The sequence below is a fragment of the Chelon labrosus genome (assembly GCF_963514085.1).
Source record: "Chelon labrosus genome assembly, chromosome: 6".
In the NCBI taxonomy this organism is placed as follows: Eukaryota; Metazoa; Chordata; class Actinopteri; order Mugiliformes; family Mugilidae; genus Chelon; species Chelon labrosus.
Window position 1 is genome coordinate 5,038,361 of NC_140342.1, and position 17,134 is coordinate 5,055,494.

Sequence of the window (17,134 nt, forward strand, 5' to 3'; positions counted from 1 at the left end):
CCATTATTCATTTTGAAGAGCCGCTCAAGAGAGTCGGTTTGTTTGTGAAGGTCACAACTCTACACTTTATGTTAGCTTAAGACAGATTTGTCCTTTTGTCCTTGTGCCCAAAATGCAACACTTTCTCACATTAGGTATTGCAAGATAAAATTTCACCTATGATACGTTTTGTGTATGTACTGGCGTCAGCGGAGACACATGTCACCAGACAGAACATGATAGAACTTTTAAATTAACAAATAGAATTATAAATTTAGCGGAATGTCCCTGGATGTTAAAATGGGCAGCAAAGTTTCACAATTCTTACAGCAAAGTATTTCATCACTTTTAAAGTATGTCACTATGTAAGCTTTAACTGATGTCTGAAGTTTCAACTGCTGCCTGAAAAACAACAACTACTTGCTGAAAATGTTGAACATTTTCTTATTTTACAATCACTTGGAAATGTTTTTGAGTCACGCAAAGCTACACCTTTTCTTCATCTAGATGAAAACTGCAATTCATTTAGTGTTCGTGCCAGTAATTATAAGGTGTACTCCTGCATCTCAGACCTGATTAGCATGGGTTTTTATTGCCCTTCATGGTGCATTTTGCGGCCTGCGAGCACAGCACAGTCAGTTGAAAGTTTCCCCCATGTGATGACACAAGAGGTCGTCCAAACCCTTCAGTATATTTGTGCAGCTACCTGGGTTTGGAGTGGGAGAGTCAGTAAACAGGTAAAAACGCTACAAATAGAATCTATAGCCACTTAAGAATATAGTCTTAAGGGAGGGCGGCCTGTTCCCGAGTCTGCGTCAGCACTGACCTTTTTGCTGTTTGCTAAAGGGATTTGATTTCACCTCTACCTCTCTTGCTTTCACTTTTTTTTCAGCATTCACACTCAAGCCATCTGAGAAGGGTAAAATGGCAGTTTTGTCCAGGAAGGAGAAGCAGTAGTAGTTCAGTCACGGGCCAAGTGATACAGTATCACATCAGTGCTATGAGGAAATGTTTGGCATTTTTAAGCCAAGCAGCAAGGGACTGTGCATCTAGCCAGAACACCTCTTTAAGAAGCTATGCATGGTTGTAAATCACATACTTGCGTTCAGATGCACATTTCACAGCGAGGTCAGAGGTCGGCCAGCACAAAACCGGTTCCACAGTGCACATCCCTGCAGATTCCTACTGTTTGTTTACAAACTATAAATATATTTCACTAGAGCTGGATCTTGAGCTACGTGTTATCAAAGAAATGAACCGACAGCACCCCCTGCTGGAATTATATGGAAAGAGTCACTCTCATGTCTGCTTTTTATTACAATAAGAGCAATAACGATGCGACCCAGTGTAAAAGTGGAGGTCAAAGGTCAAGCACATTATATTTGAGATTGCGCTACAGGCAAATACTCAGTCACAGACAAACATCAGGTTAATATCTGGGCAGCCATGTCTTTCAGCTCCAGAAGATGGTCTGTAACATACAAGATTTCAAGATCGCTCGCGCGCATAGTTTTGTTGCAGTCATGAAATCTTGATGAGCGTCTTTGCCAGACTTTTTTCCATAAAGTCTGGCAAAGTCTTTTTGTGTGGTATATCACACTTTTCAATTATTCAGAATCAGAGCTGTAAGGTATACCTCAGCCATTACCTCAACCAGAAGAAGAAGTTATTGTTTGAAAGGTTTAGAGGCTGTTTGCCCTTCATACTTCATGAGTCCAATGATTGGAATCATCACCTCTTTTCTCAAGGTGTCTTTGCTGTCCTCTCGGGAAGATTAGTCTATCATATAGTCCCCATGGCATGTATTTACTTTTTGACTGCACACTGGGAGAAATGCATGAATGGCACGTTTCAATCACTGTACTCTACAACTTATTAAAGCTGCGGTCATCTCTGCAGGGTTTCAGAAAGGTTGTCTGCTTTGATAAGGTCAGTCTCTAGTTTCACCTGCACAGAACCTTTCTCTCCGCAAGGAACATTGTATTTTAAGCAAATGCTATAGTGTAGTCCTCCTGCCTGTACAATCTGTAGACTGATCTTCTGAACGCTCTATGCCCTTTATAGAGCACTGAGCCTATCCATACTGTTTCTACATGCAGCATGGCAGCAAGCCCATCTAGTCTCACCGAACCTACAATCTGTCTCTCCACCAAAAGCTGGTGGGAAGGAGAGGGAAGAGAGAAAAACACACACAGCTTCAAGGCGCTTACAAGAAACCATTTCAAGATTCAAACTGAATTGCAGTAAATATGGAATGTTAATGCTTATTTGCTCCTTGTTTCCTGTTATCTTTATTTTTTGAAAAGGTCAGTCGGATTTATTTATGAGATGTTATTTTACTTTAAATTAAAATTTTGTTGACTGGTGCTTTTTTTATTTTTTAATATAACAATTCAAATATCAAATTAAATATTTAAATAATATACGTGAATGTATATCTAAATAATACTTTTTAATTAATTGAAATAATAATTGAAAAAATAAGTGAAACTGGTTATGTTATTGAGGGTCAGTGAATCTCTCTATGACACCCACGCACACACCCGAACACACATACACACACACGCAAACACACACACAGGCAGAAGCCCTCTTTTGCATCGGGTGCAGCTTTGTGACTGACCGAATATCTTGTGAGAGGATTAATGCAGCCTAAAGGTGGAGCAAATATTGTGAAGGTTTTGTGTCGGACAGCGGTGCAGCCTAATCCTTTGAGCTGTCGGGGAGACAGAGAGAGGGATGGACATGCCGAAGTCTTTGCTCTGGGATTTGGCTCATTTCACGAGGAGCTGATGGGCTGAACAACACTTTTTTTTTTTTTTTTTTTTAAATCCTGTACAGGAGTAGAAGGAACTAGCTGCCCCCTTTTGGTCAAGACAATTTAATGGCAGTATTTGAGACAGAGCTACTCTCCTTCAGGGAACAGAAATGGTGTACAAACTTCTCCTGCCCATCGGTAAGTTTACTACGGTGAACATGTTACATCTGATTCATCAGTCAGTTCTATCAAATACCATATATGTACAGCAATCATTATAGGTTTACAACTCCACAGTGCATCCAGTGTGTTCTAAGCTGTTTCCCTTCCCTTATAAAACTATTATAATAAGTAACCTAGCTATTTTTCCTTATTCATTTTAAAAAAAGTTTAAGCAACTTTCTGTCAAAAACCACGACCTTTAATCTTGTGGGTTTTTTTCTTTTGTCATCTCAGCTTTAGCAGCAAGCCTCATCTCACCTGAGCTGTCTGGTGCCACTACAAAAACAAAAACTCAAGGTATCCTACCACAACCACGGACGTTACTCACTGTCTGCCATTAACCGTTCACATTATATGGTTGTTTTCTGCTACACAACGCTGAAAAAGGCTCAAGAGAATTTATTTAGCTCTATATTAAGACACTGCAAACTCATTTTGATGTTTATTACAGGATTCATTTGATCATAATCAAGCTAGCTGGATACACAAATAGGTCATGTGCTAAGCAAAAATAGCAAACACATGGAAAACTGCATTTTTTAAAATCTAAATCCATTAAAGAAATAGTTTGTAAACCAGGCTACTGGCCACATAAAATTAATTCCTGAAGATGTTACACTGACATTGTCTCACAGTTAATAGACTAAGTGACTTAGTTACAGTACTAATTTATATGTGAACATATGTGCATATTCTGCCTAACCCAAAGTATATATCCAATTAAATTTCTTTTACCCAAGTCAAATGGGAAAATGGTTGTGTTCTTAATATTGATATTAATAACATGCCACTTCAGAGCTCTCTCGTGTGGAAGAACATTATTAGGTAAAAAATAATAATCTGTTTCTGTTTAATGCGTCAAGATGTTTGCTGGGCATGTTTGACATTCAGAAATTTCTTAGAAAGAAAGCTAATATCTCTGTGAGGGTAGCGAACGTTTATTTTAAATTGTATTGCATTTCCCGGCAATTCCCAATAAAACAAATAAAGATAACGTGCCAGAATGTTAAAGGTACTATCTCTAATGTGATCTAAATGCCATTTATGCAAAAAGATTTGAGATTTTCTATCTAAATCTAAATCTAAATCCTATTTTTTTGCTCCATGGTAAGCATGTGTACTTTCTGTTTCCAGTGAAGAACAACTCAGGTGTGACACCGGCTGGGCAGTGTGGTGCCTGGGTAAAAGAGCCTGATGGCGGGTACTTCACCTCACCCAACTACCCTGAGAAATACCCACCTGAGAGGGAATGCATCTACATTATAGAAGGTAAGATTTGTCTCTTCTTGCCTCACTTTTCACAGCTCCTGCTTTCTATCACACGGTCGCTTACCCTCTTTTCCTGCTGCAGCCTCTCCCCGACAGTGCATCGACCTGTTCTTTGATGAGAACTACTCCATCGAGCCATCCTGGGAGTGTAAGTTTGACCACATTGAAGTCCGCGACGGCCCCTTTGGTTTCTCGCCCATCATTGGTCGCTACTGCGGCCAAGAAAGCCCCGCATACGTCCGCTCCAGTGGGAGGTACCTGTACATCAAGTTTGTGGCCGATGGTGAACTGGAGGCCACTGGTTTCTCTGCCCGGTATAACTTCACACAAGGTGAGTGGTGGAAGTTCAGATCAATTCCTGTCTTGATCGTGAAGAAGTAAATGTAAGCGAACTCTTTTCATTGAAAGAAGGGAGCTGTAGTTTTTGAACTTGGCCTTAAAGCTGCACTAATCCATATTTTTACATTAAAAATAGATCACATACTCAATGTATAATGTGAAAAGTGGTCACTTGTGTTGATAAAAAAACACTATAAAGGTATCACCTGGCTTTTTCTTTCAGTTTTAGGAAGAATTTGAACGTCTTTCTACTCAGTGTGTTGGTTTTACGTCCAATATATTTGGTTTGGTCGCACTCTTCCAGCAGCAGCAGGTCGAAAGGCTGAAAGCACCTAAACAAACTCACTGCACACTACCTGCCCAACATCAAATGGCAGAAAAGCTAGAGAATGTAATTTAGCATTGAGTAGTTAAGAGCCGCATATTTCCATTGGGTGGAGATGATGGTGGTGAACAGTGCTTAGGTTAGTGGTAATATTTGACTCCAAATAAATAATAGCTAATAACTAACTGCTACCTTTTAAGAATGTTTATATATGCTAACATGTTAACATTAAATATAATATAAAGACGTTCGGCGTAACTGCTCCTCTAAAGTGAAGCCAAATCAAGTAGAGCTCCCCCTGGTGACTGGCTGCAGTATAGGTCATAAGCTCCACCTCCTCCATGTTAGTGGATGGAACTTGGGCAAAATTAAAACACGTCAATTTTTTTTTTAAGGATGATTTCTATCATTTTATGTAGTTAATATAATACTAATGCATACACAAGTGTCCATTGTTCTGAGAAGTTTCATTTTAGTTATTTATTTGACGCTATATAAACAGGATGTGGCATCATGAAGACTACAAGTTCTCATGCCAACCTGAAATGTCCCGTAGGGCCGTGAGGACAGTGTATAATCCTACATTTCATTGTCACTGGTGTAGGTAGAACAGAGCACAGTATTAATTAAATGAAAACGTCAGTGAGCTGGTGGAAGTGTGGGTGGGCCATTGATAACGAGGCTCCACACGCCTCTGCTCTAGGATTGTACAGACTCTTGCTCCAAAGTTGCAAGATGGCGCCACCCGTATCCCCGGGAAAATACCATCAGTTTGGCCAATGCAAGAAAGTGGGGACGTGTTGTCCATATTTATATACAGTCTATGGTATGAAAACAAATAGTGCCTCTCTAACTCTCTAGCCAAATTGCATGTGCTATAAAAGAAAATGAATATCCTATGTTCTAGAAAGTTTCATTTAGTGAGGATGCTAATGTTCAGTTATCTGTAATCCATTGGCATTAGTAATCATGTTGCACTGCCTATTTTTTTAATTTATTAAATTTTGAATAAACAAAAGAATGAAAATTTAACATGTCAATTTGGGTTTATGTATGTGAATCAGAGAAACAAATAGACATACTGTATGACTGTCAATTCAGAGGTCTGGAACCACTCCGGAACACATGTGCAGAGGGTGTTTAAGTTGTAGCGCTTTCCCTTGAGTCGACAGAGGTAACAGATAATTGATAAAAACTGTTCCATCTCTCACAGTATAGGTCAACAGAACCACATACTGCAGCCTGCCATAAAGGTAAATAAACACCTAACTGAACAGTGTGACCCAAGCACTATTTTTTGCAGGCTTGTTGTATTACACTAGATTACAGAGCTCTGTAGATTCAAATGCAATTGTTATTTAGTTCCAGCAGTTTCACACTTTGACACTAGTTCACACTTTTCGTGGAAGTGCCTCGAAAAAGTTGAAAATACAGACACCACGTTCACTTTTCTCGTCATATTTCCGCATTTCTGCTATGTTGTTGTTCTGCCGCTGTGCTAGCCACAGCCGGGAGGGTTTAGATATTCAGAGTATTACTACGGCTCTAAGCCTCTGCCTCCATTCCTTGGCACTCTCTCCGGATCCAGCTCCCTGCTGAGAATTTGACATTGTTGCCTGCCACACGCCAGTCCCTTTCTGTCTTTTTTCCACATCATTTACGCCCATCAAACCTCCAATGAGGACTGTTTTTTTTTCTCTCTTATTGCCAGTGCCATAATGTCATATACCGTATATTTAAGTTGTGATGTTATAAGATCCATAATGTAACAGAAACTCTGGAAGCTACAAAGTGCATCAAAGGATGTAGGCCAGTGTACAATATGGGGTATTTAAATTTTTATTGAGCATGTGATGTCAGAAAGTTGCATATCGCAACTTTCATCATGGTCTGCATGCTGCTGGGAGCGTGCTCTCTTTTCCATTTGTAGTGCAGGCACACAAGCTGCAGCTGACAAGAACGGGAGCGCACGCATATACACACACACATACACACACACACATACGCACACACAGAGTCACTTGTTCCGCCAGTCTCACACACACACAAGTTAATGAAAGCTTGTCTTCAGGGGAATACAGCTTGTCAGCGCTGAGCCGCAGCAGCAGCTTAAGGGAGTCTGAGGCAGATGCTTTATTAAGAGCAGATTTTATAGGCCACCTACACTGACGAGGGGCAAAGATTAATCTGCATCTCTCTGTCCATCTACCCATCTAGCCATATTTCTTTTCTTTTTCTGTCTTTCTTAAAATAATTGAGCTATTGTGTGTTGTTATTCCTCAGGGGAACTGGACTACCCGGCCGTGTGTTAATGCTACACTTGTTTTTAAGTTGCCTGCGCCCAGCGGTTCTCTCCCAGTTGTCCGTGTCATGGCTCAGTGCTGTTTTTCTGAAAATATCTACATTATGCTGCCTTTTTCCAATATTGTGACTTTACCTTTAAGTGGGCGCGACTTACTTACTTAAAAATAAGAAATATATTAAAAATATATTCATTAAACTAGGAAGCTAAAGTGAAGTATCCCCTTATTTGAGAAGATACTTTAATAGTTGGCAGATCGGGATAAGCTGTTTTCTGTTTGTTGACATCAGATGTAATGAGTCCTTAATGCCAAATGCTAATCTCCTGTCTAATTCCACCCATCCCTGGTGGTAGGAGAGAATATGTTTGCCCACATACACACAGTATACTGAATAACTCTTGTCAACATAGTGTGTGCATGCGTGCAAACATATATAAATATTAATGCCATTTCATTTCAAGCATACTAATAAGGAGAGTTATACTCTAGTTACGTCCCAGGTGTTTGATGTTTGTGCAGTCTAGATGAAACTGAATCAAACTAAACTAAATCATTTCTTACACTGATGTGAATGTGCAAGTAATTTACCAGATCTCCTACTCTCTACTCAGATTTTGTCTTCACCAGACACGTGGAAAATAAGTGGAAAATGTGGAAAAAACAGTTAACTTATCAACTATAAGTAAATCACCGTTCTTTTGCGTACCTCCCATTCAGACTGAGTAATATCAGAAGAGGATTTACATAAACCATCCTATATCTGGCCCCCATCTCATCTTAAAATTGTTTTCCCCTTGTATTGGATGTAAATCCTCTGGGAATGTATCGCGTGTGCGCATCAATCACACACACACACACACACATAGGAATGAATAAGAGTAATCTGGCCAAGCCTGAAGTAGAAATGGGTAAGAAACATGAGACAATTAATAAGAGTTAGCTCATCTGGGTTAATTCATCTGGGTCCATCACCTGTCCATCTTATATCATAAACTGTTTCCAATGTGCTGCAATAAGAATGATGAAAAATATTTAAAAAAGTATCACTGGTTTCATTCTAGTACCTGGTTTGGTGTTGTCTTTATAGGTTACGTCTTTGTCTCTTATTTTTCTCACAAGTGTAAAGTAAGCGTCAATTTTTTTAACTCAAAATCAAAATAGGAGCTTTTCAGTGGAATTCTGAAAAGAAACTGACAAAGAAACAAATAAAAATATCATTTTGATGAGCAGGTTGTCCCTGCAGCCGGACCCTAATCTGTCCTGAACTAAGCCGGTATATCAGGATTTTTAATCCACCTAGCCACAGATTCATCAGCGCAAAGGTTTAGAATACAATGTCCGTTCCTGGTTCGAAGTCTGTTTTTTCTTTTTTTTTCTTTTTCTTTTTTTTAAGAAGGGAATCAGGATTTCAGTGTGGGTTAAATGAGGGTAGAGGGAATGTGCTGGTACATGTGCTGTAAGCTTTGTCCAGTTGTGTTTTTGTGATGTTTTGCAATATGTCTTTATTAATGTTTTATTCATTTTCTCTTTGTACTTAACCAAAAACAATCTCAGGTCAGAGATTACTTTCTCTAATCTCCAAACAATTGTTGCAGTGAATTTTCACATTTCAATCCTTTTCCCTGCTACCTATGAAATACAGTGCAGTCCATGAAAATTAATTGTTATGTTCTACTTTCAGATCCAGAGTTTGAAGAGCTTGGGGCACTGCCAGCTCTACCACGTGAGTATTCCACATATCTGATCATGAGCAAACATCACGCTAGGTCTACTGGACTGAGCAGATGTTACAAAAACCAGTGCAGCAGTTGATTGAAAATATTCTTGAACATCAGTGTGGAGCATAAGCTGTTAAATAAAACATTCATATTACAGGAAGGACATCAATTTATAGGAGGTCTATAGCTTAGTAGCTGCGATGTTGGAAAATTATGACTTTGGACCAACAGAGTAACAAACAGGAAGTCAGACAAGCTTACAGGCTGAAAATGAGCTGAGGAATTAGCCAGTCACCAGTCTAAAACTACAAGTGAGCATGTCAGCAACAATGCTAATAACTATTGCTAAGCACGGCTAATTCAAAGGTTACAAAAGACATCAGCTGAAATGGATGTTTTTCATTTTACTGTTCACTTTTATTTGCTTTCTAAACAAATGTATTAGTACCTTTTTATCTGAATGCCCCTGCTTGATGCCCCACAATATGTGTGTTTAGTCAGTGGTACTTCTGTTGAGTTTTTTCAGATTCTTCTGCTGAAAGCTTCACTAAGCTCACCTGAACCCTGAGTTTAAGGTGTGCACCTGAGAGCATGATAGGAGCTCCTATTAATTCTAAATTCTCCTGCACATTCTTTTGAACAAAGAAAACTTTCATTGTATTTACTGGGCAAGTAAATGCTTGTTAAAACTGTAAGCCCTTGCTGGATACTCCTTGTTCTACATGTACTATGTATATTTTTGCACATCTTATCGATGCCTGAATTCCATAATGTTTAGGAATACCCATTCAATTATACCACTCCTACAAGTTTAGTAAATAATGAAATTACCAGGCCTAAGTCAATGCTAATGTTTTATCCCACTGTGGGTTAATTAAATAAAGGATTATCTTATCTTATCTTACTTCTTTTACTGAATGTTGAGTTTGACACTAGAGAGATGTTTCACATTCTTCTTGTGAAAGTGGGATGTTTCTCTAAGCTCATAGAAACATTGAGTTTACAGGGTTTAGTTGTGCACCTTTTTTTTGGTGCAAGAGGAGGTAAAAATACCATTCAAGTTGGTTTATGGAAACATATGTCAAACTAAATAATCATTCACAAAATACTTCTCCCCACAGTATGTGAGTTTGAGCTGAACGGTCCGGAAGGCTTCGTAGAATCAGCACAGATAGCCCGGGAGGCCCGGGCGCAGCAGACAGATGCTGTGGACTGCAGGTGGTACATCAGGGCTCCACCAAGAGCTAGGGTGTGTATACTGTGAATCATCTCTTTTTAAAAACATATGAAAAATGCTTTCGTCATCACAAATGGAATTACATTCGCCTAGAAGCAAAGAAAATATCTGAGTAGCTACCTGTCTAGATAGATGAATGCCACCAGATATCATTGGGAACACAGTCTGGAGACCCATTAGCCAGCATCTGATGCCATAGCCTTTGCTGACAATGACCAATGTTGGAGGATATCTGGGACAAGAATTCTTGTGTTGTAAAGAATATCAAGATATTCCTCATCGTTTCATCCTCCCACAGATCTACATGCGTTTTCTGGAGTATGAGATGCACAACTCAAATGAGTGCAAGCGGAACTTTGTCGGCATCTACGACGGCAGCAGTTCAGTTGAGCACCTGAAGAATAAGTTCTGCTCCACGGTGGCCAACGATGTCATGCTGGTGTCCTCTGTGGGCGTGGTGAGGCTGTGGGCGGACGAGGGGAGTAGGAAGAGCAAATTCAAGATCCTCTTCACAACCTTCCATGAACGTGAGAGAATCTCTCTGTCTGACATCTGCACTTTAAGAGATTGTGATATTTGCATCAAGAACAATGGTGAATGACTTGTGACAAGAGATGCTTGTAGTGAGAAACCCACAGATGATTACCACCTGATTGAGGGATTGATAATGAACTAACAGACATTTACATCTAAATGTTTGTTTAACTTTAATTTATTAAAATAATAAATTCAATTTTGCTTCTTACAGAATGAAAAGCAGCAAATGGAGTCAAAAAATATCACCTCAAGAGTAACTATAATTAAAGTTGGAGTGGTGTCACCTGCCTTTTGTTTTTCAGCTCCGTGTGAAGGAGACACTTTCTTTTGCCATAGCAACATGTGCATCAACAACACTTTGGTCTGCAACGGTATCCAGAACTGTGTTTACCCATGGGACGAGAATCACTGCAAAGGTATGTTCACACGCAGGCAGAGAAACTCCGGCCAGCCACTCGCTGTATTCACAACACATGGCTGTGATTTTCTTCTCTCTGTGTTCTCAATTTAACTAGAGAAGAGGAAAGCTAGTATCCTGGATACGCTGGATAACACCAACCTCACCATCATCGGAGTGACCTGTGGTCTGGTTGTGATCCTGCTCATCATCTCTGTCATAATTCAGATCAAGCAGCCTCGCAAAAAATACATAATCCGCAGGTGAGAACATGTCTCACTATAATTCATCATGACTGTCATAAACTTTCAGATGAAAAGGGGATGTACAGGTTTAAAGCTGCAATAATTTAGCCAGGGAGCCGAACCAACTTCCCAGCTTAGTAATTTTTTGTGGTGGAAAGTTGGTGTGGAGTTTGTACTCCTCCACCACCTCCACATCTCTACCAAGGATGCTCAGGGGCAGAGGAGCTGTTCCCTTCCTCCCGAAGTCGGTCACCATCTCTTTGGTCTTGTCCACGTTAAGCGGCAGGTGATTTCTTCCAGCCCACCCCACAAATCTGTCCACCAGCCCTTTATACTCCTCCTCATCCCGTCCACCGCTTATACACCCTACAACTGCAGAGTCATCAGAACTGTGGCCTGTCTGTCAGGTAGTCAGTGATCCAGGAGACAGTGGACGCACTGACACCCACTGTCTCCTGGAATAGTGGGTGCTTCTCACCCAGCAACAAAGGCTGGATCAAAGAATGTGATTCTCACCGAGCCTCCGCGACCATCCAGGTGTGAGCGAGCTCCCTGCAGCAGATAGATGCGTCGTAGATGTCCGTGGGGTAGAGTGTAGTGAGCTGTGTTCATATGGTCTGATCCTGAGGGCTCACCGCAGGGTGAGGAGTAGCGCCCTATAATGCTATGCCTAGCTCATGTAAGTCAGCAAAGGCTATGTGTAATGACAAAGGGCTTGTCTGAGCTTTTGGGGGACTTTTTATGGGTTTATTTGATAGTGCCAAGAAGGAGAGCAAAGAAATCATGGGATAAGAGAGAGGTATTACATACAGCAAAGGGGACAGGCTGGAATTGAACCTGCACTGCTGTAGGACTCTTTCCTCAGCTTATGGTGCACTCAGTCAACCAGGTGAGCTATTGGACATCACTAGGTTAACTTTTTTTTTAACTAGTTGTTGTGGTTATCTGCTTGAAAAAAACTGACAAAACCCATCAAAGCAGCTCTAAATATTTAGAAACTATGAATCATGGGTCTTTAGGTTTAAATTGCACATTAGTAGCAAGGCATATTAAAAACTATAAGTTTGACAACTCATATTTTTGTGCTTTCACTGTACCTTTACCGTGTGCGTGCATGCGTTGATGTGTCTACATGTGCTCTCTTCTCCTCTTTGTATCAACAGAGATGACTTTGACCCTGCCCTCCTCCATCCTGGCTTTGAACCTCCTCACTATGAGCTCTGCACTCTGCGCCGTGGCCCATCTGGGGACCTGAATGATGCCGCCATGGCAGAGGACTTTGAGAAGTTCCACAAGCTCAGACGCTCTGAAAGCAAATGCATCCGCGACCACCACTGCGGCTCTCACCACGGGAGCATGCATGGGAGCATGCACGGGAGCATGCACGGGAGCATGCACGGGAGCATGCACGGCAGCGTCCACGGTAGCCGCAGCAACCTCAGCATGAGGGATGACACCATGGCGCCCGATGGGGGGCCTCCTGTGCCCCCGCTGCCACCGATGATGGTGAGCCAGCAGTCGCCACGCCTCTCACACCACACCATACCAGCGGGTCGACGAAGCATCCTGGTGATGAAGCACAGCTACTCACAGGATGGGGCTGAGGGGTACAGGGCAGAGGAGGATGATGATCTGATGATGGATGAGGGTCCCACCACCAGCCGTCACCACATGCACCACCACACGATCCACCATGGCATGCCAGGCCTGGATCGTACACTGTCTAATGACTTCTGATTTAATGCAACAAGCAAATAAAGGAAATGGGAAACAATCAAGACCCAAATGGCACCCCACTGACAGTGACAGGAAGAATTAATATAGCCAAAAGTAGATGGGCTAGTGGAAATTTGATTGTTACTGAAAAGTATTAAAATTCTATTCTAATTTTTAATCTACTGAGGCTAAAACCTTAAAGTGCACACTTGTGGTTTTGATAGTAATTCCCCCAAGCCAAAGAGTTTAGGAGGTTTGAATACTACAACTATGGAAATGTAACGTGGAAATGTAATGTATGTAATGTAAATGGAAGTGGCAAGAGTAAACCATAACATCAGACAGAAATGGTTAAAGAAGAAGAAGAAGGCTTATATGCACAGATGCTGAGTGAAATATCACTCATTCTACTGGATCACCGTTCCCACTTTCCCTTTTGTTCTTCCTTTACGCTGAAGTTTCAACTCTGGGTTTGAATACGTCTGATGTATGATTGTATCACATTTGTTATTAGTGAAGGAAGGATCCTAACCATTGTTGTGTTTCTCATTTGTTTGGATACTTCTGCACCACCAAAGCCAAGAAAAAATAATCTTTTAAATGTTAGATGTCAAGTTATGTATTTTCATGTAATTCCAGTTGTGTCACATTTATTTCTGTTTATTTATTAAACTGAAAATGTTCCCTTTTACTTTGCTTGTTGTCATTGTGATTTAATGAATGTATTTATTTGCATTTAGATTTAAATTATTTTTATGTGCCTGTGCTGCCCGGCACACAGCAGGGAACGAATTGTGAAAGGAACCTTCGTTAGCCTTTCTTTGTCATCCACTCGGGCTGATAACACCGTTGCACAGGTCATCATGCTTTAGAATCAATGGGAATAACAAGACTACTACTTTTTCAGTAGCTAATTCTTTTGCTCAGTTTACTTTGTGTTTTTGTCTTTTCCTCTCTCTTTTTCATAATTTGCAGTTTGTCTGAATAATATGTAATTTAATTTACGACATGTTAACCTTGGATAGAGACTAGCTTGCTAGCTCCAGCAAAGTTTGAACTGTCATTCATGGAGTCCAGCTAACGTTGGCTACATATTTATAAAGTCCCAACATTTCCGTTAAGCTAGCACCATGTCTCAGGAGGAGCTCTTCCTTACTCATGGGCAGTCTAGCGGGGACTTCAAGGAGAAAAAGCCCAGAAGTCGCCTCGGTCTCGTTGTCACCGGGGTGGTGGGAGGGTCGCTCGTCGCCCTGTACGCCGTGGCTGCTCCGTTTGTCGCCCCTGCCCTGAGAAGAATCTGCCTCCCGTTTGTCCCGGCCACCACAGCTCAGGTGGAGAACGTCCTCAAGGCGCTGCAGGCACGATCGGGGACGCTGGTGGATATTGGGAGCGGAGATGGAAGGATAGTAAGTGCTGTTCCTCAAACGGTCACTCACATGCTAGTGACTGGTGCTGCAGTGAAGTTTACACGTTACATTTAACGAAACTGATATTTTAGCTTTGTGTTTATATATAACCCTCAAATTACAAAACTGTCCCTATTGTTTGTTTTTTACACATCTATGTCATCCTCATTTTAAAAGCACTTATTCAAATTTAAACTTGAAAAACATTTACTGACCAGCCTAACATGACATGTCTTGAATATTTGCTCCAGAAACACAAGGATCTGATTAGATTTGTACATTGCTGAGGCGCTCTATTTCCCTTCTTCCTCTCTCAGGTGATCGCAGCAGCCAAACATGGGTTTCATGCATCCGGCTTTGAGCTCAACCCCTGGCTGGTGTGGTATTCTCGCTACAAGGCCTGGAGAGAGGGAGTCCACCGCTCCACCTCCTTCCACATCTCTGACTTGTGGAAGGTCAGTTGTACCTCATTAGTGTACCTCATATGGTGAATTTGTTTTCTGTTACCGACATCGGGTGTCACCGAGTGTAACAGAATGAAAACATTAACCGTCAGGCATCAGTTTAATTCAATACCCTCTTGAGTCATTAAGGACAACAATTTCTTAAACCACTTCAGCACCTTACTACCAAAAACTACCAAAAATGCAATCATTCTGAGGATTTTAACCCTTTAAATGCCAGTTTGATTACTTGAAGTCACTGTTGGCAAAAAATGAGTTATTTTTTGTTTTTGTGCTTGTGTTATTGAGCTTAGCAGGCTATTTTAAACACATGGTGCCCTTCTTTCTCATTTTTTTTTTGCTAGGTCAGTTTTGCACAGTATTCCAACGTCGTCATTTTTGGTGTCCCTCAAATGGTGAGTTCTGCTGTTTGTCCAGCAGCAATTTCATGAATGCAATAATGATCATATATATTGTTCAATTTGTTCGGTGTGCAATGACAATAAAGGCTATTTTTATTCTTCTCATTCAGTAATCAGGCATAACATTATGACCACTGACAGGAGAAATAAATAACATTGACCATCTTGTGACAATCCAATGTTCTGCTGGGAAACTTTTGGACCTGGCGTTTATGTGGATGTTACTTAGACATGTACCACCTCAAAAAACATGAAGAACAGCACAAGATGTTGACCATGCCTCCAAATTCACTAGATCCCAAACTGCGTCCCTTCTCTCAACCCATAGGATCCAAAGGCCCCCACTAACAACATTCTGTTGCCAGACACCACAGGACACCATCAGAAGGCCCATGTCCATTATCTGATGAGTCACAACTGTTTTGGAGGCACAAGGGAGACCTGCACAATATTAGGAAGGTGGTTGTAATGTTATGCCTGATCGGTCATAATCATTAGTTAAGTGAAGTCAATAACACTGGTCATCTCACTATCATGGCACATGTCACTTGGTGGGATATATTAGTTGGTATTTTAGAAGCAGGAAAATGGGGAAGTGGATAACAATGAAACAGAAAATCTGCAGTAGCTCAGTATGCTTAAAAAGTGCATGCTTGTTCTGAGAGAAAGGTGTCAGAACACAGTGCATCAGAATTCATGTTTTATGGGGCTGCAAAGCTTCAGACTAGTCATGTTGACCATGCTGACTCCTGTCCACTGCTTAAAGTTCCTACAGTGGTCACATGAGCATCAGAACTGAACCACAGAGCAATGGGAGAAGCTGGCCTGATCTGATATACCACATTTTCTAACACATACATGTGTGCATCACTTAACTGGTGAACGCTTGGGACCAGGAGGATGGAACGCTCTTTCGCTTTTGCCATGGGGGTGTGCTTAGTCTGTAACAATGTTTAAGGTGGTGATACCTGGGAAAGTAACATTCACACAAATGCCAGGCTCCATGTTTGCCATAACATCGTGATGAGATCATCAGCGTTACTCACTTCACTGGTTGGTGGTTTTTAATGTTGTAGCTGATCAGTGTATTGGAGAGAAGTTACCAAAACAGTACAATCACATTATCTCTACCAACTGTTGTACCTCTTGCTTTTAACTTAGCAATTGAGTTTCAGAACCAGAAAGTTTTTGTCTTCATATTCTAAATGTTGCTGTCTGTATCTGCAGATGGACCAGCTGGAGCTGAAGTTGGCAAGCGAGCTACCGAGCACAGCCAAGGTGGTTGCCTGCCGCTTCCCCTTCCCTACCTGGGTCCCTGAACATACCGCTGGAGAGGGCATAGACACTGTATGGGTGTACAATGCCAAGACATTTAAATCACACCTGCAACATGGAATGAGAAAAGAGGCAATGCCAGAAAAATGTGACACATCAGATTCACACACATAAATGCAAACATTCAGATGTTGCTGTTATCATCACAATCTGAGGGTGACTTTCAGGTGTATTCACACCGCTTCTTAAAAATTACTGGGAAAAGTGCATTCATCAATGTCTAACCTTGAGTTAAGGTTGAAAAAAAGACAAAGTTACTGGCTACACTTGTGTTAAAGTCAGTTGGTCCCAGTCTTCACTTGGATATCAATGAACTAAGCAGAAGACCAGAAGACGGTTCATATTTGAGATGTGTGATGCTCAACACCAGACCAGTGATCGAAGAACATGTAAATGATGATGACTTGAGAAAATTAAAGTCCTAATAGGTGTGAGTCTAATGGTTGGATAACCTATGGCTATGTGTGGAAGATGCTGATCAAA

The 17,134-nt window shown here is 41.1% G+C and overlaps 2 protein-coding genes across 2 annotated transcripts; both read left to right on the forward strand.

Annotated features, from left to right (window-relative positions):
* Window positions 1-2,907: 2,907 nt before the first annotated feature.
* Window positions 2,908-13,066, forward strand: LOC311489826 (neuropilin and tolloid-like protein 1; the record flags this gene model as incomplete). The annotated part of the gene is made up of 10 exons (XM_084547121.1): window positions 2,908-2,935; window positions 3,194-3,256; window positions 4,094-4,228; window positions 4,311-4,559; window positions 8,877-8,918; window positions 10,035-10,162; window positions 10,449-10,677; window positions 10,990-11,103; window positions 11,203-11,347; window positions 12,493-13,066. The coding sequence occupies 10 exons, from the start codon at window positions 2,908-2,910 to the stop codon at window positions 13,064-13,066; spliced, it is 1,707 nt and encodes a 568-aa protein (XP_084403247.1).
* Window positions 13,067-13,909: 843 nt separating this feature from the next.
* LOC311489827 (ATP synthase subunit C lysine N-methyltransferase-like) lies at window positions 13,910-16,767 on the forward strand. Its single transcript, XM_084547122.1, has 4 exons — window positions 13,910-14,451; window positions 14,769-14,906; window positions 15,260-15,310; window positions 16,544-16,767. The coding sequence occupies exons 1-4, from the start codon at window positions 14,176-14,178 to the stop codon at window positions 16,763-16,765; spliced, it is 687 nt and encodes a 228-aa protein (XP_084403248.1). The 5' UTR covers window positions 13,910-14,175; the 3' UTR covers window positions 16,766-16,767.
* Window positions 16,768-17,134: the final 367 nt, after the last annotated feature.

Bases quoted from the DNA above. Each gene is read 5' to 3' on its own strand.
- LOC311489827 (XM_084547122.1), top strand. From the start codon at position 14,176: ATGTCTCAGGAGGAGCTCTTCCTTACTCATGGGCAGTCTAGCGGGGAC. The intron at 14,452-14,768 runs GTAAGTGCTGTT...TTCCTCTCTCAG, and splicing joins GGAGCGGAGATGGAAGGATA to GTGATCGCAGCAGCCAAACA. The intron at 14,907-15,259 runs GTCAGTTGTACC...TTTTTTTGCTAG, and splicing joins ACATCTCTGACTTGTGGAAG to GTCAGTTTTGCACAGTATTC.